The following is a 23585-nucleotide window of genomic DNA, read 5'->3' on the forward strand; positions in this document are numbered from 1 at the left end:
GTAAAGTCCTTTTTCTAATGGGTGATTATCCAGCTGATAAAATAAGTAAACAAAGAAGCTATACTAATTGCTTTCTGTATTGTGTCAAGATGATTCGAGAGCAATTTCTTTACTACCCATCATCAGCTCTATCCTACCATATATATATATATATGAGAATTTTTCCAGCAAACTCCAAATTTCCTTTTCTTTTTGCAAGGCACTAGTTAATAAGTAGGTTGACCATAACCCAAAAAGGAAAAAAAAAAAAAGAATTCTGAAACTTGACAGATGGAATAACAACTCTTCCCCCTATTATATATTTCAGAGGAAAAGCTCACTTAAGAATCATTCATTCCCACTAAAAATATACATCTGAAACAATCTATGTCAAGATGGTGACAATCTGTCATCCTAGGGAAATTCCTTCCACTGTCACTGAGGGAATATGGGGGGAAATGATGAAGGAGCTAAATGTGGGCAGAGAAGGTCTTTGCATTTGCAAAGTATGGTTTATGATTAACTGTAATATTCATATCTAAGAGTGAAGAAAATGTATAGAAACACACACATTTTAACTATCACCCTCTTAGGATTCAAAAATAATGAGGAACGTGAAGTTTTGACAGCCCGGTGGCACAAAGGACATCCCTACCCTGACACCATTGAGCCACCTCGCCTCTCAGGAGGGAGAAAAGAGGACACCACTACCCACCTGTGCAGACGTGAAGCACATGCTTTTACAGGTTTGAGTTGTCTTGCTGAAATTAAGCTCTACTTTTCTTCCTGTTCCCCAGGTTTACAAGTTATACAATCAATAGCTTGGTTGCAACCCTATTACTGGTGTTGAAACTCAGCCATGGCTGAATAGCTCAACCCCCTAGCATACGTAACCACTAAAATTGCAAATATGAGGCTGACACCTGTGCCGGGGTTGGGAATACCCTATAAATCCCTTAAAAGTGACAATAAGAAAGCATATGGGATTATGAGGGAGAGAATATAGTTAGCGCTTCAAAGCCATGGGTTCTGTGTCCGTGGACTCCACCAACCACAGCTTCCAAGTATTCAGAAAAGAATATGTCATCTACACTCAACACTACAGGCTATTTTTTGATATTGTTGTTATTGTAGGATGAACAATACGCATACAGCTGCTCACTGTAGACTGCATTAGAGTCATCTACAGATGGTGTAGACTGTATGAGAGGGGTCCGGCCTTGGGCCAAGTTAAGATGCCTGCTGCATTCCACATCAGGGTTCAAGGATGTAGGTCTAGACTCTGGCTCCTGGGACTGGATTCATGCCACCTACAAGGGAGACCTAGATGGACTTCCCAAGCTCCTGGCTTTGGTCTGACCATCTGAGGCATCTGAGGATGGAACCAGTGGATGGGAGCTCTCTCGGTTATACAGGAGGATGTGTGCAAATTCCAGGTGAATTCTACACCATCGTATTTAAGGATATACGTATTCATATGGCTTCCAGGCATAGGTCCCCTGTGGATTCCAAGAGATAATGCTGTAGTGTACGGAGGAGAAGGGGAAAGAAGTGGAAGGAGAAGTTCAACACAAATCACAGGTCACTCGTTGTAGCTCTTTTGGCCAGATTCCAGTTTCAACAGCCAATCTCTAGATTACCTTTCTGCTGCTTTTTGTTTGTTTGTTTTTAAAGATTTACTTATTTGAAAGACAGGGAGAAAGAGATCAGCCTTCTAGTTGCTGTTTCATTCCCCAATGTCAGTGATAACCAGGGCTAGGCCTGGTTGAAGCCGAATTTGGGAACTCCATCTGGTCTCCCACATGGTTGGCAGGGCTCCAAGTACTTGGACCATCTTCCACTGTCTTCCTAGGCAGATTAAGAGCAAGTTGGGTCAGAAGAGTGGCAGCTTGATCTGGCATCCTGGTATGGGATGCCCAGCTTGCAAGTGGTAGCACCACCACACCACCCATTCGTTATTATTATTTTTTTTAGGTATTACATGCAAATCCTAAAACCCATCTCGTCTGGGCAACTGCACACACCTGTGTATCAACCACAGGCTCGTTCAACCACCTGAGTCCTCCCTAATGCCCCTTGGTAGTCACCCTCTTCCCAGCTTCAGCTCCTGGAGATCATGGAGGTGTTTCTGCCCCATTGTTTTGTCTTTCTCAAGGCTGAATAAATAGAACCATATTCACACAGAAGCGTACCCGAGTGGGTCACTACACATGTCTAAGTCTTTTCCCTTCAGCATGACTTATCTGCAGACTCAGTATTTTAGTGTGCATGGGAGTCATTGCTGTTTTTTTTTAGTTGCCAAGTGCTCTTCTGCTGTAGGGAGGCACTGCACAGTTTGTGTAGCCAGGTCTCACAACAAACGTTAACACTTTTGTGATCAACATATCACATTTGTAAACAATTCTGAGGTGCAACATGACATTCTGATCATGCATGTGTTGGGTACTGACTCATTCAAAGTAATTAGCATATTCATCACCTCACACTTTCATTACTTCTTTATGGTGAATACATCCTAAATCTCCCCATGAACTATTTTGAGTTAGGTGATGCATTATCATTCATGGCATTCATCCTGGAAGACCACAGAACAGAACTTATCTAACAATGTACCCACTGAGGGACGCGTCCTCGGGCTCCTCCTCACGTACTACTTGTAGTTTGGGGAGACTAGAAATCAAGCCATGATAATCTTTCATTTCGGCCCCAGTTTTTCATGAACCCAGGTTTCCACTTTTCTGGATTACCTAGAGGTTGCTAGAATGCAGCTAAGAGTGGCCTCAGCTTTATAGGAAGTTACCAACTCTTCATGAAGATGGTTGCACTATGTTGAATTCCCACCACTTGCTCATTGAGAACCAGTGGCTCATGGCTGTCAGGACGCAGATATTTCCAGAGCCTCTATCCTTTCCCTGCACTGTCCCCCATCTAAAAAAGCAAGCCTCACAAAAATCTGCGAGTTTACACAAGGCAGGGATGTGGAATACCTTCATCTCCAGGTCTGGGCTCTCCAAGATACCCGAAATGAATTCTCAGGCGGTGGGGGCCATAGGAAAGCAGGTGCACAGGAAAGTGTTCAAATGCCAATTCTATTTACAGAACCCCAGAGCAGGATTGTTTTTAAAAGTAGGAAGAATGGAGAGTGTTGTTGCAGTTTATGCGCTGGAAAAACAAACAAGCAAAAAAAACAACAAAGACAAAAGCCTTGCTTCTCAATGGGCCAGAGGGTAGACAATGTTTATCAACTACAAATAGAAGAAAAATCTGGTACTTTTCTGTCATTGGGAAACTTGATTTTAGTGCCATGACCATGTCCAGGTGAACAGCATGCCAGAATACTGAGAGCAGACTGTGTAGAAGGTACTATACAGCTGGCTTGATGCTGAGTTGTTAAACTTCACGGTCAAAGGCCCTCAAAAACCAGGCATTTTTAAATCATATATTCTTCATTGTGTGCAAGTCACCCTCTGTATCTCCAACAGGGTCTGGCTCCAAGGAAAGTGAACCAGCAGACAGAGAACACAACAGAGCTATTCTAGTGACTGTGAGTGCTTCACAAATTACTCCCCAAACAGACTGACTCAAAACAAGGTCAATGTTAGTTTTGTTCACAAATCTATCATGGGCAGGGTTCAGCAGGACCTTGAGGCTTTGATCCATGAGATCCCTGAAGTTTACTCATCCTCATGGCAAAAAGTGGATGGAAGATCTCTTTCTCTAAATCTCTCTCTGATTCGGCCTTTCAAATACATAAAATCTCTCTCTCTCTCTCTCTCTCTCTCTCTCTCTCTCTCTCTTTAAGCATTTGGAAGATTTATGTAGTTTTATGTACCCTGTGGAGATAGGGAGATAGTTTCAAATATTAACACAAAACCATAGGCCAAGGCAGGCACTGTGGTATGGGGTATTGGAGTATCTGGCTTGGATGGCTACATGTCAGCTGGAAGTCCTGCTTCCATTCCCGATGCAACTTCCTGCTAATGTGCTCCCTGGGATGCAGCACATGATGTTCAAGTGCTTGAGTCCCTGCCACCCCCGTGGAAGGCCTGAGCTGACCTCCTGCCTCCTGCCTTTGGCTTGGCCCAGCCCTATTTATTGCAGGCATTTGAGGAGTGACCCAGCAGAGGCAGAATTTTCTCTTTTTGAAACCACACTCACCGTCTTTCTGTATGTACAGTAGTGTCTCACGAGTGCCCCCTTCACAGTAGAGATGAAGGATTCTCCCAAGGACTGCCGGAGAAGCCAGTGGGCAGTTGGATAAATAAAGACGGACCAAGCACATAGAGGATTATTTACACACTTTCTCTTCCCTGATTGCTTCTAAAGAAATGAATGAGATAAACAAAAGACGTGGCTCTGATCCTGGCCTAGTCAGAAGGATTCAGAAACACCTTGGAAATGTTGTTTGGAAGTTGTGCGTCTTCCCATGATAACTGCAAGAGGGTCAGGGAAACTAAGGTCAAGGGAAAGAGAGCTGGTGAGGACTTTGGGGCAAGGCCAAGCCACCTGACCTTGGCCTTGGGAACGCAGCAGCAGCAGCAGAGATTCCAGGTATTCATATTCAAAACAAGAAGCTGCTTGCAGAAAGGGATTCTTGTTTCTGTGGTAAAGGGGCTGAGGTCAGTTGCTTACGGTCCACAAGGCTGCCAAGAGCAAATAGGCAGCAATATTTTGCTAGTTTATTACTTCAGCTGCCAAAAACAACTACGCTTTCATACCTGGATTATACAGGAAGTGTAACTGAGATCACAATTGCTGTCTGATGTTAGTGCATTGGTTACATGAAGTTTGTGATTAGTAACTTCTATAGCTCAAGGGTGATGGTTAATTTATTTTATGTCCTTTTCTTACAAACAGGTTTATTTATTTTACTCATGGACACACACACACAAAAAGAGGGTTTTAGGCATTGGTCTAAAAAGATTATTAACAATTTAGGCTCTGATGCGTTGATTAATCCAAAAGATGATATTTGCTTTGGTTTTGCAAATAGACTGGAACTACTTCAGCTTTTTGGGATGGCTGTGCTTGCAAGCCTTCCTGTTAGGCTCTCTGTACTTGACCAATCAACATATACAAAATACTTGCAGGTTTTATAAGTTTATAATGTACTCAGCAACCAGAACAGCAATCAGGGCCTAGGCAAGCTTATTTTCTGTCTTTATATTATAAACAGTACTGGCTGGGATACAACTCATCACTGCTTCTTCTCATGACAGAGGTGACTTCTTTTTCTACATAAAAAATAATTTATCTGAGACATACATAAACATACAAAGGCAAAGATAACTTCCATCCTTTGGTTCACTACCCATATGTCTGCAATAGCTAAACCTGGGCTGGCCCAAAGCCAGCCAGTCAACAACAATCTCTGTCTCCCACACGGGTGGCAGAAATGTGAGTGATGGAGTTGTCATCATTTCCCTCTCTAGGAAGCTGGAGATAGGAGTAGAGTCATTTATAAAATCCAGTTACTCTGATATGGGATTCGGGATGGTTACCAGCATTTTAACCACTGGGTTAAATCCCCACACCCAACGCACCTAAAAGGGAGATGCAACAGACAGAATCTTAGATACTTAAGGCCATACAGACATTCCTCATCTTGCAAAGTTATGATCTTTAATTTTTTAAGTTTATAATGGCATGAGTTATAATTTGGATATGGTCCATCCCGGAAGGGTTAGTATATTGTCAGTAAGTTCAGTCACCCCTTGCAATACATTGTGAGTGCTGGTTTGACTCCTGGTTACTCTGCTTTCTGATTCAGCTCTCTTCTGATGTGCCTGAGAAGGCAGTGGACGATTCCCAATTGCTTGGGCCTTTGTACTAAATGGGTAACTTCAATGGAGTGTTAGGCTCCTGTCTTCAGCCTGGCCCTGCTGAATTTGGGGGGTAAAAGTCATCTGGAGAATGAACAGTGGATGGAAGACCTTTCTGTCTCTCTGGACCACAATGCCAGCTCTATGCTTTTTCTCAAAACATGATACAAATGCTGGTCCCTGGTCCATGGTCCCTGGTGTGCACTAGAGCTTTCGAAACCCACCCATCTAAAGGTACCTCTGCCCAAGATGTAGAGGCCAAGGCATTATGAACCAGAGGCCCCTGGGCAGAGGTTCTGCCTAAGGGTTTCCCTCATTAATTAGTTTGTACTTGTGTAACCAAGATGAGACAAGAAACTAGACAGGAAGGGAAGACATAAATGCACCTTCATCCTCCTACACTCCCAATATCCTGTTGATTTCAGAAAGGTCCCATATAGCCAAAAGAACACTCCAGATAACCAAAACTGTGTCTTCGGCTACCTGTGATGAAAATGGATTATGTACTGGATTTAATACACAACTGATGGTTTCCTGAAACTTGGGATTCGAGTCGGGGAACAGGTGTAAGGGGTAGGAGGATTGACTACAAAGGACCATTTGATTTACAAAGCAAATATTCTGAGAAGGTCGAATAGGAAAATCTCTTATTCATACAGTTGAGGGGAGGGGCAAGTTTTAGATTTCCTAATGAATAAACACACAGCACAATACTAGAGAAGACTTAAAACAGCAGTATCACCAAAGGAGAGCCACAGACGGCAGAGACACCAGTGAAAAGATGCTCAATAGATAAATACAATGGACACTTCATCATCGATTTATAATAAAAACTAAAGTGAGTGCGCCTGGAGGTGTTCCTCAGGGCTGTCACAAGCGGGAAAGACCATGCCCTGGGAGTCGGGTGGACGTGGGGGCTGACTGCAAAGGAGGCTGGGAAGGTTGGTTCTGTGTCTGAGCGTAGTGTTGACAATACCAAACTGTGTATTTGTCAATGCTTATGGAACTGTACAAGGAGAAGGTTTCATTTTTAACGCACGTATATTATAGCTTTCCAAAAAGAAAAAGACAAGGCTGCAAGCCATAGTAGTAAGTAACTTCCAAAGAATGAAGGAAGCTTTAAGGTAAGCTTAGCAAAGATGTAGACTCTTCTGGGTAAGAGTTGGTATTACTGAAAAGCAAATTTCAAATTGGCAAGAGATGGACAAAAAGATTATCAAAGTAACATGTAGCTTAGTTAAAGGTACAATGAACTTCACCCTAACGATCCCTGGATAAAGCCAATATTTTAATCAATATTTTGTGGACAAACTTCAGATATAAGCAATATTTAAGAGCATGAATCTACTTTGCCTCCCATCAATGTGAAGAACCAGGCAAGAAAGTATATATGTGTGTGAACATATATGTGCATATACCCATATGTATACAATATACACATACACATATGTGTATTGTAATGCATTTATTCACATGTTTCTACACATGTATATACACATATACATATACACCATGTATATATCAGGTCTGGTGCAATGACTCAATTGGCTAATTCTCCCCGGGATCTCATACAGGCACTGATTCATGTCCCAGACACTCCACTTCTCAACTACCTCCCTGACTACGGCCTGGGGAAGCAGTCAAGGCTGGTGCAAAGGCTTGTGACGCTGCACCCACGTGGGAGACCCAGAAGAAGCTGCTGGCCCCTGGCTTCAGATCAGCTCAGCTCTGGTTGTTGCAGCCACTTGGGAAGTAAATCAGCAGATGGATGATTTTTCTGTCTTCCCTTCTCTCTGAAAATCTTCCTTTTCAACAAAAAAGAAATCTTTTTTGAAAAAAGAAAGCATATATACCATGCCTATTATGTTTTTCTCAAATATTTTCACCTGAAATTATATTTATCTGTTTATTTTAACTTTATTTGGAAAGCAAAGAAATACACATCATCCTTGTCTACTGGTTTACTGCTTGTATGTCGCCAATAGCTAAGACTGGGACAGGCTAAAACTGGGAGCTGAGAACTTGTTCCAACTCCCTCACGTGTGTAGCAGGGAGCCAACTACATGAGCCACCACCTGATGCCTCCCTGGGTACTCATTTTAGGAAGCAGGAGAAGCAAGTAGATATCAAACTCAAACTCAGGCACTCTATGTGGGATGTGGGCATCCCAAAAAGCTTGCCCCATATGCCTACTCTTGAGTCACTATAAAGCAGTGCATGTGGCCTGCTGGGACAGTGGGACAGAGAACTCTGAACTTCCATATCTGCCCAAACACCAAGACAGGAGTTCCAACGAGTAGTCAGAGTGCAATGGAGATTTTACCACTGGGGGTATAGGAGGATGAGCACCCCCAAATACCACTTTAGAGACAATTTTCACTGAAGGTGAAAGATAAGCAACTGCAAAGTCAAAGAGAAAGATGAACTGCATTCTGGCACATAATTGCATTCCATTTGCAAATACAATGTTTTAAAGCTTTGGGCCCAAAGTAACTTTATATTCTATAGAAAAAAAAAGGAAGAAGCAAAATACCCACCATTCTCAGGAGTTTGCACCTCCTGAAATGTGGTCACAGGTTTTATGTTTACAGACTGCCATGGATCTGATCCTACAGCGAGTCAGAGAGCAAAGAACTGGCTCCCAACCTAAGGGAATCATCACCAAGTTGGAAAATAAAAACGGCAGGAATCTGCAAAAGCAATCAGAATGCAATTACTGACTGCTGCTTGTGCACGCAACAAGACACGGAGGGAGGCAAGTTGGACCATGTGAGCATTAATGCCCAAGGTCAAGTGCGCTGGATGTCCAGGCTAAGGTACCAGGGGACGGCAGGATGGTGCTGGGAGGTGGGAGACATCTTAGTGGTGGAGCACACACAGCTCTAGCTCAGGTCTCAGCGTCCACCCCAGCCCTGCACTTCCTTTGCAACTTTTGGTTTTAGACTTGGGCTTTTCACTTTTTTTTTTTTTAATTTGAGGGGAATTCAACATTTTATGGAGTTTTAAAGACACAATTTTTAAATCAATCATCAATGCTCAAATATACTTTTTAATACGCCGGAATCTTTATAACAGTCCTTTTAGGTAAGGCAGCTGCAAAAACATTATTTAAAAAAAAACATACATGAGCTTGTCATATGGAAGAGGCAGATAATGTCGATTTTCATAAACTTTCAAGTGAGTCCAACCCTCCCAAACGCAAGTATTTCTCTTTGTATCTGCCGCTCCCTCCCCCACTCTCCGCCTTGGCCAATCCACTTCCTGCTCCATCACCTACAGAGACCAACTGGCCTTTGAGAGAACATTCCTGGGCACACGTCTCACTAGTTCTGCAGCCAATCCTCCTACTGAAACATAAAACCCCCGCCACCCTGCCCTCCTTCCCTGTTGTTTACTAAGGACTCGCTTCTGACATTCACCGCAGAACTGGAACAGGGAGTGCGGCAAGCTGGCCTCTCTCTGGCATCATGAGCTGTCTCTCTTCTCCTGCCCCCTCACCTGATCAGCCCCTTTTCACCCCTCAGCTTTTAACTCATTTCACCTCCGGACCTAAGGCCCGCCGGTACTATCAAAGGACAAACTTCTGAGAACTTCTTTGCCAGTTCTTTTCCACCAAGCCAGTGCGCACCGGGCAGTACTGTAATTGTGGGACATCTCCTCTGCATTCTCTTTTGTCTAAGAACAGCGACTCCGATTCAGTTTGTCTCCGTGATCCGAGTGAGAGCTTGACTTGGACAACAAGGAGGCATGAGGCAAAGAAAGCAGGAAGCAGAAGAACGTTATTTCTATTCAAGTTCTCGGCTGCTCAATGGGACTGCCTACCTACATACTAATAATTTAATTGTTGTGCAGGAATGCAGCAGCAGAAATACCGACTTCTCAGCTAATCATGGGTTCTATAAGCGCGGATACTCCCGTAGTGGGGTTGGCACCATGCCTGTGCACACACAGAGTTCTCTATGCGCACAACCCAGTGGTCAACCAAACTGTACTCCCCTCTCCACATGCCCCACTATTTGGGAACTCTGGTGGGGGGCAGAGGTGGTCTTTGATGATCTCAGTCTTAGCGTTTTGATTGCCATACAGTAGGCAGTAAGCACTTGATTATAGCTTTTAATAGCAAATGGATGGGTTTATACTTGACAAGGTCATGGCCTTTGCAGTAACGCCCACGTGTGGACTGCATTCTCTCCCTTGGTTTTTAACCTATTAACATGTTACCACTAAACGCACAGCAGCTAGGGTAGCCCCGCAGAGGCAGAGTCCGCATTAGGAAATGCAAAGCCATCAGGTGCACCTGCCAGAGGAGGCAAGATCGGTTCTCAGGACTTTTGTCTTTTACAACAATGATATTTTTGTGTGCTGAGAATGAAACATATCTTCTCAAAGTTTAGCTAAGGCATGCATCAAATCCACGGGGAGGAAAAAGTCATTGATTGAGTTTTTGATCGTGGCTTAAGACATCTATTCTCGATGAATTCTAACATTTAAAGCAAAATCTACCCCCAAAGCCAGTGACTTCTCAAAGTCGTAAAACAGCTAAAGGGAATGTGCATATGTTTTCAGAAAAAAAACAAGAAAAGCTCAAAGTCCTCATCTACTGAGAGATGTGGGGATTAGAATGACATCTTCCACATGCCCCAGAAGTCACTTTGCCTTTTAAATCTGAAGACACAGAAAATGCTGGGAAGTCTCCTTTCATATTCTGCAGTGTTACAGACAAGAGATTTTTCCTTTATTTCCTTATTTTAAGCTAGTCTGGTACTGACTAATCTCTCTTTTTTTAAATTTTTTTTTTTAACTGGAAAGTGAGATATACAAAGAGGAAGAAAGACAGAAAGGAAAAATCTTCCTTCCGACGATTCACTCCCCAAGCAGCCACATGGTCGGAGCTGTGCCAATCTGAAACCAGGAGCCCGGAGTCTCTCCCAGGTCTCCCACATGGGTGCAAAGTTCCAAGCCTTTAGGCTGTCCTCGACTGCTTTCCCAGGCCACAAGCAGGGAGCTGGATGGGAAGTGGAGCTGCTGCATTAAAACTGGCACCCATATAGGATCCCAGCCTGTTCAAGGAGAAGACTTTAGCTGCTAGGCTACCGTGCTGGGTTCGGTCAGGTATTGACAAATCTTAACTAGCTGTCAATTAAATTTGTTGGTTAGTTTTCATATGTTCTCACAATTGCTATAGCCTATGGAAGCTTTATTTTCTTTCATTCAGTGATAACATTTCCAGGCCTCCACACTAAATAGGTGTCCCATTTCCTGGCATTTATCCTATACCTAGTTAATGAAAGAAAACATTAACATTTCATTTATGTGTTGCCAAAAATAAAAAGATACCCGAAGGAGTATGTAATTTTCATTTGGGCATCAATATCCGTATGCTAGCGTTATTCTTTTTTGTGAGAAACTGACAACTGGCCATCATCATAATTTTAAAGTCTCATGTCTATTTCAAAGGTAATCTGGCACATCTTCATTACTTGATACTGGAATGCAGGAGCCCCATTACAGTTTTTTTCAGTACAGGTTAAATTCAACTAATGGTCCTAGTACTTTTCTCTTTTGAATTTACTACTACTCATTTTTTTTTCTTACCCCAAATGATCCCTTCTCAGGAGTCCCAAAAGCACACGGACAAATGAACACCTAGTAAATGATTAAAATGCTGCAGAACCTCCTGAGGAAACTCAGAGCAACTCACTTCTACAGAGGAGCTTGCAAGTTCACGAAAATGCGGATGATGAAAAAAAAAACTGCATAGATGTAAATTTGTTTTCCACCACTCCCCCCAAAAAAACCTTTCTAAATTTTTTTCACAGGCTTCTGAATATCCCTGGTAGTCTGCTAAATAATTTAGAAACTCTAAAATGGGTTATCATGTTTTCTCCTTCAGTGACGTCATCAGGAGGATTTCAGAAGTTTTTAGGGCTAGTCCCCTACCTTCTTCTGCCTTAATCCTGGCATTTAAGGAAATTCCGTTCATTGTCAAAATCAAACGACTTTGAAAAATCAGTCTCTGCTTTCTGCTTATAAGTTATGTAAGACAGACAGCCGCACAATGATCATGACTGATGTTCCAGACTTGAAATTACATTTTAAGTTCCAGGCTTAGGACTATCTACCTAACATATTGACAGGTGGATTTTCGAAAGTTATTTTTCCCACAGCAACACAACTCCTGTCAAAGGTGTTCAGATCGACTCACACACCGCGTCAACTCACTCGATCTCCTTGACTTTGTTGCTTTGATTCCCATTGCTATGTCACACCTGCCCGCAGCCCAGGCACACAGGGAAGGTACTCTTCTCTAACTGGCTGTCAGGAGTCCCTCTGCATGGATCGGGAGACCCGGGAGACCCAGCCCAACACAGGATTTTACCTCTGAAAATGGAAGTACATCTGGCTAGGGCCATGAAATTGAGCATGTCATGGATTAATAGAAAACAAACTAGGGGTAAAATTTAATTCGCAAACTTTCAGTGAGCTCCCCGAAGCATGCCATCTGCCTTCTAACTTTGTGTTTCTTCAGGTGATGAAAGCACAAAGAGTTTGTGGAATTCTTTCACTTTTTTTTTTGCTGGTGTTTTATAAATAAAACTAAAGAATACAGCACACAAACTACCACCCTCGCCTCAGCCAAGAGCATGTTTCCAGGATTCTCTACGGCTCCAGCCCATTCCCATCCCTGTGCCACCCTCAGCAACGGGCACGCCCAAAGCTGGGAATGATGCTCCTGTAATCATCTGTGGGAGGCACACCGAGAACTGCCAGTTTTGGTTTCTTACGAAAAGTCCAGTTTTCCTCATAAAGAAAGGTCCATGTTGCCGTATGTTAATTAAGCTTCAACAATACTAATAAAAACAAAATAGAGTGGAAGCAAGAAGCTGCTGCGAATTGGGGCCCAGGCCACAAAGCAGCTGGTGGGCAGAGAGACGGGATCCAATCAGAAAACAGCAGGACGCCCTTGAAGGGCTTGAAGCCAGTGTGGCATTCACCCATTCACAAATCTGCCCAAACCCTATAAAGGAGCAGAGGTCATTGTCAGCCATCTTCTACATCCTGCATTAAAGATGAGTGAGGAAACCTCACTAGTGGCTTTTCTCTGCCCGGGTAAAACTGTACATCAATGCTGCACCATGAGGATGGGGACAAAGGTTGCTATGCACAGGGTCATCATAAAACCAAGTTGTGTTGTTCCCACTGGGTTGCTCTTTTTTTAATTACTTGTAGCAATGGCTACTATGGCCTGAATAGAATGTATGTAGTACCCACATCAAGTATTATGTGAAACCCCTCAGCAACAAAGAGCCTATGTTACAAATATATATATATAAAAACATACATATATGTGTATATATATATATGTAAGTTGAGCATGTTCAAGGCACTATGGTGAAAACATTCAAATTAAATCAATAGCCTTTTGGTGGAACACACATGATCTGAATAGAAGGAAGGCTATATTCCTCCTTGTGGGTGAAGCTGGAGATGTTGTGGACGTTCCTCAATGCAGGAAATCCCCCTGTGTGCTGCAGCACAACCTCTATGCAGTATCAAGGGAAGACCTGCAAAGCACACCGAGGAATAGGAACCGAAACACTGTCTGGCATGGAGCACTGTCTGGCATGGAGACCCTTATCTGAAAACAGCCATCTGTTTGCACATTCAAATATTTCTGTTAGTAGAACATCAGGGCAGATAATACACAACAGCAGGTGGAGGTGAAAGGGGAACTTTCAGCCAGTTCCATATGGCAAGGAGAACACACCCATGTGTTCACTGTCCAGAAATTCACCATTACAGGCTAGGATACCAAGTGAGAAAAATATATTACATCGCAGGTATGCAGCTCTTCACTAGTAACCTAAACTGCATAATGATCCTCATAAGACAGGCTAAGGCCATAAAATCTGTATGTGCATATGTGTGTGTACATAAGTGTATTTAATTCAAAAACAGTTTCTCAAATTAAAGACTATTTATTTGAAAGGCAGAATTAGAGAGGGAGCAGGAGAGGGAGGAAGGAGGCAGGCAGAGAGAGAGAGAAAGAGAGAGAATCTTCCATCCATTGGTTCACTTCCCAAATGGCCACAAATGCCAGAAGCCAGATGCTTCTTCTGGGTCTTCCATATTGATGGCAGGGATCCAAGCACTCAGGACATTTTTTTTTTCTTTCCCAGGCCATCAGCAGGCAGCTGGATCAGAGTGGAGCAACCAGGACACAAACAGGTGCCCAAATGGGTTGCTGGTCTTGCAGGTAGAGTCTTTAACCCACTATGCTGCAACACTGGTCCCTGGACACTTATTTTTAAATATCAGAGGACATTTGAGATGAGACTGCGAAGGATCTCTCAGTTACAACAAAACATGCTAAAACAAATAAGTAACACATTTAGTTTGTTCTCTTATATTAATTCATTGTCATTACAACTTGCTCTGGCATAAGTAATTGATTATAAGGCTACCTTTGGAACGAAGCATTCTTTGCAAGAAAGCAAGACCACTGAAAAGAACCTTTGATCTTGCAGTTCAGAACACAGTAAAACAGCAGGCAAGTAGGACTTTCCTATTTGAAGTACACTTGGATGCCAAGGAAATACCCTGGCAATCTTAGACACTAAGTTACGGTCTAACCATCTGGGCTCCATCAAGGATCTCATTTTCTGAGTTTTCAAACTAATATCTCTTAGACTTAAAGGAAAACTGAGCTCAGGCTGGCAGAGACTGGTTAACTTGATAAATACTATCCAAAAAGGTCATTCTTGGGAGGCCACTGAACAACGGCTCCACTCCCACTGTGAAACACATCTGAGCGACTCGCGGGGCCCTTTCAGGACATTGTTCCAAGTACAGCTTTCCAGACAGGCTAATGCTGTGTGCCTTCAGCCGCAGCCCACGTGGGCCTTGGAAGAAATGGCATGAGCATAGCTGCAAATGACTCAGCAGGGCCCCCGCGATGCCGTGGCGACAGAAGGGGCTGGGCACTCTGCACAGACCCCTCGATAAGGAGACTAGACTATCTGCAGGTCGCTGATGGTGAGGAAAACCAGATCATTAAGAAGCCTTGTGAAGCCAATAGCTACAGGAGTCCACAACGCTGGATGTCTGGGATGGCACCTAGGACCAGACATCTCTGCACCCCCTTATCTAAGACCCCGAGTGACACTTACCAGTGACTCCCATCACGGATAAAGAAAAAAGGGGGGGGGGCAGGAGGAGGAAAGGAGCAAATATCTTAAACTGCCACAAAGAAATTGTACAGAGGACAGAAATGTCAACATCTCTCCCCCAATGCCCAGAAAGTCTTCAAATAAGCAAGAAGTTGACGATCACAGCACAAGACAAGCAGAAAGTTTATGGAGGCTGCTGAAAGTTGGCTGGCTTCACCCTCACTACACTTAGCAAAGAACAAACGCATCTCCAAATCTCTCAAGACTCGGTTGCCTAGTTTCTTTTTAGAGAAATAATAGTTCTTTGTTTAATATAAGCACACACAGCATTTAAAGGCGGAGGAACAGGCCAACTTCACGATGTAAACCAGGTCTTGTGTGACTGCCTCCAACACTCCTAGAGAACCAAAGCTGCTCCCTGGCTGGCCAGGAGCTTCTGTGTGCCCAAGGAAGAGGCCTGCTCCCTGCACAGCTGCATGCTGGGGACACATCCTCACGAGGCTGCCTTCTGTGCACATCAGAAAAACACACAGCTGTTTCCAGGCAGGTGTCAAGCACCTTGAGTGGCAGAGAAGCAAAGGCTCCATTTTGGTTCTGTCTATCCTGTTGGCTGGGTATTTCTGTATAGTAAACAATCTGCTGTGGTGTAGTGGGTAAATACCACCACCTGTGACACGGGCATCCCTTACGGGCACAGGTTTGAGTCCAGGCTGCTCCACTTCTAACCCAGCAAAGATGCTGATGGCCTAGGAAAAGTAGTAGAAGATGGTCCCAAGTCCCTGGGTTCCTGCTACCCATGCAGCATGTCTAGAATAAAATTCTGGTTCCTAGCTTCTTCCTGACTCAGGCTCGGTCTCAGCTTCCAGGAGAGTGAGCCAGCAGATGGAAGATACCCCTCTCCCCCTCTTTTTGTGTGCATGTATCTTCTTCTCTCTGTAATTCTGACTTTAAAATACATGATTTTTTTTTTTAAAGAAAAGGGCTGTACAACTTGGGAAAACCATCACTGATTTAGTTACCAACCAACAAACATGAATCTGTATGTGTGACTTGCATGATTCAACAGGAAAGATCAGACAACTTGGTAAAGAAGTGGTGTGTCACAGGCACAAGAGCAAGCCACTTGTTAAATGACCTGAACAAAGCATTTTAGGAGATTAAATCAGAAAAAGCTGATCCTTGCCTTGCTTATTATTTTCATTAAGAGCTAAGAAGTCAGACATAAGGTAATGCCACAATGAGATACTAATACACCAGAAGCGATACAGTTTTTCTTTCCCACCATAAGGTGATTGCCTGCTTCCTCTAAATACGTGTGGAAATCTAATCAGCAAGTGGGTCATCCAAACCCGCACCTTGAGAGCTGTCCTTCCCAAGGACTAACGACGTGGCCTGTGTGTCCATTGGTACCCACTGGTATCCAATTCCAAGAGCTTTTTCCACAGTTTCCTGGGCCCCTCACTGGAACAAGTAGGCTTGTTTGCTAACTGAATCCACACCTTGGGAAAACTGTTGGACAACAGAATAGGTGCTCACATAACATTCTAAATTATCTTGCTTGTTTACTACACTCCGCCACTCATTCCTGCACCTGGCCCCTACAAGCCTAGAGGCAGTGGATGCGTGTTCAGAGGACTTACAGATTTCATGAGAACTAGAGGCAGACATCAGACCCTGCTGATTTAGGAAAGAAAACACAGACTATGCTGCCTAGAAATATCTCATTGCCCATCAAGAAAGGTAAGGACACCTGCTAGCGAGGCTTTAAACAGCCCCAGAAGAGGGATCCCCCTCTTCTGCATGCCAGCAACATTCTACCCTGCCCAATGAGACACAACATGATGTAGGGACCAGGGAACACAGACATGGAGAGGATGGGGAAAGGCACAGGTGGTCAGGTAAAAAAGGCTGCAAGAGCCTCCTGGCTGCAGTCATGCACCAGGAGTCTCTGGCCTGGGATCTACGTCCAGTGTCAAAGCAAGGTTACGCAGGACCCAGGCTTATGCAAATCGCCGTGGCATCATGTGTGGAACTTTCCATGAACAAAACCCCACTTGGGATGACTTTTAACACCCACCTACGCCCTCTGAAAAGGACCTTCCTCCTTGAGGACGGAAGGGACGCGCTCACCTCAATGATGTACAGGACCACATTCTTGTAGAAGCAGTACAGGATGCACTTGGTCACACGGTTGTAGCTCCAGGCTCCATGAACCAGCAAAAGCTTCTCCAAGTAGGAAAACTGAAATGGGAAAACCACAAGCTCTGAAGAGCCTGGCACTGACAAACAAATGCTCTCCCAGTCAGGGAGAGGAAGCCATTCCAAGACAGTAACAATAGGGCACTAGCTATTACGTCCTCTAAAGTGCTGCTGCACTGCTAATCGTTACCCACGCTCCTAATAATACAAGTTCATGTAAGTCAATAATTAAGAGAAGATGACTACCTAAATTGGGAGAAAAGTACAGTGGGAAACAAACGGTTTATATAAGCCCAGGTTTTATTACAAAAAACAGGAGCAAGAGGCAGTCACTTGCTTTATTTAAAAAAAAAATGTTTTTTTATTTGAAAAGCAGATCATACACACAGATAAAGGTCTTCTGCCCACCGATTTACTCCCCAAATAGCTGGAATGGCCAGAGCTGAGCAGATCTGAAGCTGGGAGCCAGGAGCTTTTTTCTGGGTCTCCTACATGGGTGCAGGGTCCTCAGGACTTAGGTCACCTCTACTGCTTTCCCAGGCCATAAGCAGAGAGATAGATCTAAAATGGAGCAACCAGGATACGAACCAGCACCCATATGGGATGCTGACGTCACAGGGTAGGTGATGAGCCTGCTGCACCACCATGACAGACCCATCTTATCCTTGCTTTAAAAAGGCTCCTACACATTCACACTAAGTGCTTGTGCAACACACACACACACACACACACACACACACACACACACACACTGCCCTCACACTTCCAGTCAGGAAGCTGTGCAGTCAAGGACGGATCTGACGATGCAGGGATGGCCACTGAGACAGGAGTCAGCAATAGGAGAGCAAAGCACAGGGATCCATTAGGGGCAGTAGGGCCTTCTCATGTTCCATCATCTTTGCCTCCCCTGAAGCCAGGTCTGCCCTCCTACATCTGATTTCCCAAAGATTCCCAAAAGCCTGACTCCTGAGCAGGAGGGAGGGAAGTGAGATGAGGGTATGTGTGTGTGTGTGCGTGCACTGTTACGTTCTAGCATGAATCCACACTTTTGGGAAAATCCTATTTAAGTTCATAGTTTCTCTGTGTTCAGTTTGCCTCACACTTGGTTGAGATTACCTTAGCTGGTGTTTATCTCTGCGGGCTTGTGTGTGTTAGAGGCCGGATGCTTACTGGTGGGACCTGTAATAGGTAGAGCCTAGGAAGACAGTGGGATCCCTGGGAGGGCTGAGTTTGGAAGGAATTACCCTCCTGGGACCTCAGGTTGCTCCTAGGAGAAGGTTCTAGAAGAGCAGTCCAGGACCTTCCTCGCTCTCTGACTTTCAGTCTGCCACATGACCCCCTCTCTCTAGTGCATTCCCACCATCACACCATCAGCCATCTTTGAAATCAAGTCAGAAGGCCTTCACTCGCAGCAGCAGGTGCCAACAGCATGCTCTCAGACCTCCAAAACCATGAAACCTCTTTCCTCGACAAAACACCCAGCCTCAAGTATCTTGTCGGAGCAAAGGCCTAACACAGTGTCACTCACTGTTGCCAGTCATGGTATTGGCAAGTGCTCCTTCCTGTGGCTGGGAAAGCCACGGCTTTAACTCGATTATGCCTTGAGACATGACAATCAGGCCGCACTGAGTGGATCCCCAAACCCTGAGAATTGTGCTACTGTAAATTTCCTGCACGTTTCAGACGACTTTTGAAATTAAACTTAACAAGACTATGACTACCAGTGTGACATTTTTATTTTAAAATGTTCCCTTGTCCAGAACAGTGGGCTCAATCATTCCCACCAGCATTGAGGAAAGGCACTGTATCCGTGTCTCAGTGACTTCCTAAAGGAGACCGGGGCGGGGGTTTGGGGGAGGCACGTGGGTTCCTGCATATCCTGGAAATCTAAAGGACAACTTCAAAATGGCAGGAGTGGGGGCAGATGGAAAAATCAAACTCCCCATAAAGGCTCATTAAGGATTCTCCAGGGGGATGGGGAATCATAAAATAACTCGCTCACCAAATAAAAAGGAAGCTTGCATTTGACCTGGACCCCCTGAAGTTTCACTTCAAGGGGCACAACAGAACATCTGTTGGAGTCATCCCGATTCCTCAAATGGAGCGCTAGAATGATTTGTTTTCAGGAACTAAAAATGCATATCCTAAATCACAATGCTGTCTTCATGAGGCCGTTCAGAGAACATTCAGAAGGCAGGGCACAGGAGGAATTCTCTCCTGAGTAGAACAGGAAGCTGAGGGCTACAGGCACAGCAATCACACACCATCGGAGGCAGCCAAGACTGGCCAGGGCAGGGCAGCCAAACAGATGGCAGCTGTCAGTCCCCATGCGGCCCCAATAAAGGCATGAGGGAACTTGGAAAGGCATATGGATTTCAAACAGGAGTGGGGAACCCTTTTTTCTGCCAAGGGCCATTTGGATATTTATGATATCATTCATGGCCCATACAAAATTATCAACTTAAACATTAGCCTGCTATAGATTTATTGAATTTCAAGTCCCACCTGACATTGCCTTGGCAGAGCCACACCAAATGATTTCACAGGCCTTATATGGCCCATGGGCCACATGTGTCCCACCCCTGATTTAAAAGATGAATTTATTTTGGTGAAAAAAATCTTTTAAAACTCATGCATATGAGGAAGTCTTGAAAGCATTCATGGCAAATGCCTACTATAGAAAAAAAAAAAACCCAACTATGTGTGGATTCCAAAATCCTTTGCAATCAAAATAAATGTAGCCTTTAAAATTCATTTTGGCATGGGTTTTCTGAAGTTTCCTTGCATGAGGCAGCCAGGGAAGAAACAGAACAAGGACTGCGCACACAACTTTCCCAAGAACACATCTTGGAGCTCTGTATCTTCCTGCTTTGCAAAGCACTGCTTGGGAGCCCAGCTCCAGCCAAGGTAGCCAATGTGGGGAGTGAACCAGTGGATGAAGGGACTTTCTGTCTCTCTTTTTTCTCTCTGTAAATCCGCCTTTCAAATTAAAATGAATAAATCTTAAAAACAAAACATGAAAAGGTACAGTGCACGTCAACCAGAGCAGTCTATCGCTGCAGCAGAAGCAGAGGAGCCTATCCCATTGTGACATTCCCAGTGCAGTGAATGAGAGAGAGATTGTTTCCGGGGAGCCTTGGGGAGTGCAGGGAGGGAGGGTGTCAGGATGGCACACACAGGGCCCTGGAGTGACAGCAGCCTTGCCTTGGGTTCATGGACAGGAGACACAAGGTCTCACAGACACACCCAGTCAACAACAGTTCCCTGGGCAGAGGCAGTTATTTCCCTGAAGGAGCAAGAAAGCCTCTGCAACGGGGTTAGGAAGTCCTTCTCCCCTGCTCCGCCCTTCTCCGCTGCAGACTGAACTGGACGAGAGCAATGGCTTCGCACTGTACACCTTATTAAAGTATGCAGTTTCAATAAAGCAGGTCATGGAATCTCCTTTCCCTAGACATTTTAAAGAAAAAGACAAATATTTTCCTGGAACTCCTAGGAAACCTCTTAAGATCTCTTTCAGCCCTGTGATGTTATAACTCAAGTATTTAATAACGCTGGGGTATATAACATCTACATTTGTGGACAGACCACAGGAAGCTCAAGTCCCCCAGGCCTTGGAGCAGTGGACTTGGGAAAGCAGATGGGCAGGTGTGCAAGGCCAGTCCCCCAAGTTCATTCATGGGGTTCATGACAGGTGACCTGATGCGGACAGACCCTGATTATCCCACCTTTGTCAAGTCAGAATTCCTCCTTTTATCTACTTCAGGAGCTGTCTGTATTTATTGGAAGTCAACCAAAGACCAAGGCTGATTCCATGCACTTTTCAGAGCCACATGGAGTTCGTAATTCCTCCCTACATTTGCAGAACTGAGAGCGGGGAAGGAAGCGAAGAGGTGATCCAACACAGAGTCTGCTTTGGGGAAGGGAAGTCCAGGCCTGCAGAGAACCAGGCGGCAACCCTGAGGCTGCAGGAAGCTCACTCACATTATTTTAGAAGTAGTCTCTTACTTCAGCTTGAAGAGGGACAAAGCCACAATGCCTTGTGTTTCCATAATAATGTTAATATGTTCTTTTAAAGCCAGAGCCACACAGAAACATATGTACAAAGTCGCTTTGTGAATAGGAAGGCATTTTGTCACACACTGTTGCCAACTGGGGACAGCAGGAATGACTCTCTGTTCACTGTGATAGCTCCATTTCTGGATGATTCAGTAGCCCAAATGGTCTTATCATGTACCTAGGGCCAGGAGTGGGCTATTTTCCTTTACCTTGTAGGCTGTCATTAAGGACCAGATATTACTTTCACTCTGAAACCATCTGAGCAGTAAGCATGAAATACATCAGGAGCCTCCACGGATGATGACAAGCTCAGCTTGGAGAGCAGAGGAATGAGCCTGGCCTGACTCCAGGGGGCTGCTTGCTACTGACCATGGCAACACTGTGGCCCAAACCTGCCTCAAGCTCTGAGCAAAGCATCTTGCAATAGGAGGCCTGGCAGTATCCAGTGCCCACTAGAGACCGGTCAGGGCTAAATAATTGCCTTTCCAGGAAGTATTCTTTCTTCCTCTTCTTTTCCCCTCCTTCTTTCTCTTCTTCACTCTTTTATTTGAGACGGGGATGCAGAGAACCGCTCTCACCCCACACTAATTCAATCCCCCAATTGCCCTGGCCAGGCTACCTCTGTATTAGCAGGAAGCTGGAGTAAGGAGCTGGAGGTTTACACTGGATCCAGACACTCCAAGACAGGATGTGGGCCTCCTAAGCACTGGCCAAATGCCCAAGGTGTGTCCAGTGCCTGGTGGGACAGGAGAGATCCCAGGAAGGACCGACAGAACACAGGCGTTTGCAGCACAACTGCGCCTCCGTAGGTGAGACATCGGGAAAACACACACAGCCGCTGTCAGACTGGAGGGTGAGAAGTTATTTTTAGCGGGACCAGAGACCCATCTGTCAGGAAGGGAATCTTTCCTGCTGACAGTGCAGTGTCGCCAGCCCCATAGCTGGTTAAGAGAAATCCTATCAGCAGGACAGGGCCTCCGCATTGTGCAAGATCAAAATGACAGAGAAATCTGAACACGCTGGCAGTTTCATGCCCATGATGACCTCCAAAGGAGCAGAGAGTTCTTATGGGCTGCACTGCCTATCAAGTGCTAGGCTCTCAAAGCCAGCTGCTCGTGATGGTCACCGGGACGGGACAACTGGTCACCCACGCAACTGACCTGTGCAATGGCGTAGTCCGAATTGTTGGTGGCTTGCATGCCCTCATTGCCACTGATGCCCACTCCCACGTGGGCTGTCTGAATCATCCCCACATCATTAGCTCCATCTCCAATGGCCAGGGTGATGGCCTTCACCCGCTTCTTCACCACGTCTACTATCTCGGATTTCTGCAGAGGAGACACTCTGAGGACAAGAAGAGAGAGAAAGGGAGAGGTTATGAGCAGACATGGCTTTCCAAGGCAAACAGCTGTAATCTACATTCAGCTGCATTAAAGGGGCAGTTATTGGACAACCTCCAAATCCAATACATACGTTTTATGCTCATGTTCAGAGAAGCTTTCAAAAACCAGTAGCTTGTGGCTTTTAAGTGTCTGCCAGCTTCACAGATGAAATACACAACTCAAAACTAACTTAAAACACAGCGTCTCCGTAATCACCACGCTCAGCGGGAAGCAGGCAAGCTGCTCTTTGGGGGTGCATGTGCCCTGCTGAATGATAAAGGCCGTTAAGCTGGCTGCAGGGGCCTTTGGAAATGTCTTCCCAATAAATCAGAACACTATTTTCTTTCTTTCTTTTTTTTTTTTTTTTTTTGCTTTGCTATACAGTATACACAACCTACAACTGACTGGCAAGGGAATTTTCTGTAAAATCTGCTTTCACAGAAGGGAAAGAAAACTGGCAGAATCTGAGAAAAGGCAGGAGAAAGGCCAGTTAAGGGGGAAGAAAAAGACTTCTTCCCCATCCCAGAGATGGAAAGGGACTTGAAGGGCGGCCACAGCAGAAGGACTACAGAATGGCAGTCTTGAAACAAAAGGTCTGCCACAGCCGAACTGTGCCGGAAGCACAGCCCAGGAGGGCAGACAAGAGGAAACCGAAAGTGTGGTTCCCACTAAGATTGGAAGGAGTTAGGAGAGCTTTCACAGCTAGAGGCTCCAAGACACGGACAGGTTCATTACAGTCACATGTTTATGTAGACAATACAGCAACTTAAGAAAATCGAATGGACTCTCAGACTTGATTTATTTTAGATTTTGAATTGGTAAACTGATGGTTGATTTGAGACGTGTATAGGTCAATTCTTCAACTGCTTAGAAACACATGAACACCAACACATACACACAAGGAGCAAACACAAAGTTAAAAGGCTTTTCCAGGTTTCCCAGGAGAAGGCAGACTACACCTACATTTGAGCTACACT

The 23585-nt window shown here is 44.8% G+C and overlaps 1 protein-coding gene across 2 annotated transcripts in view; it reads right to left on the reverse strand.

The window, feature by feature from the left end:
• Positions 1-23585, reverse strand: part of LOC121156258 (phospholipid-transporting ATPase IB) — a 584459-nt gene that overhangs the window by 204223 nt on the left and 356651 nt on the right. For both annotated transcript variants that reach the window (XM_040979868.1, XM_040979869.1), the window contains exons 26-27: positions 22387-22570; positions 17102-17212 (exon numbers count right to left, since the gene is read on the reverse strand). In XM_040979868.1, coding sequence (XP_040835802.1) covers positions 17102-17212; positions 22387-22570 — 295 coding nt within the window. The remainder of the gene's footprint in view (positions 1-17101; positions 17213-22386; positions 22571-23585) is intronic.

The sequence above is a fragment of the Ochotona curzoniae genome, unplaced genomic scaffold (assembly GCF_017591425.1).
Source record: "Ochotona curzoniae isolate NIBS_2020 unplaced genomic scaffold, NIBS_Ocur_1.0 contig_3332, whole genome shotgun sequence".
In the NCBI taxonomy this organism is placed as follows: domain Eukaryota; kingdom Metazoa; phylum Chordata; class Mammalia; order Lagomorpha; family Ochotonidae; genus Ochotona; species Ochotona curzoniae.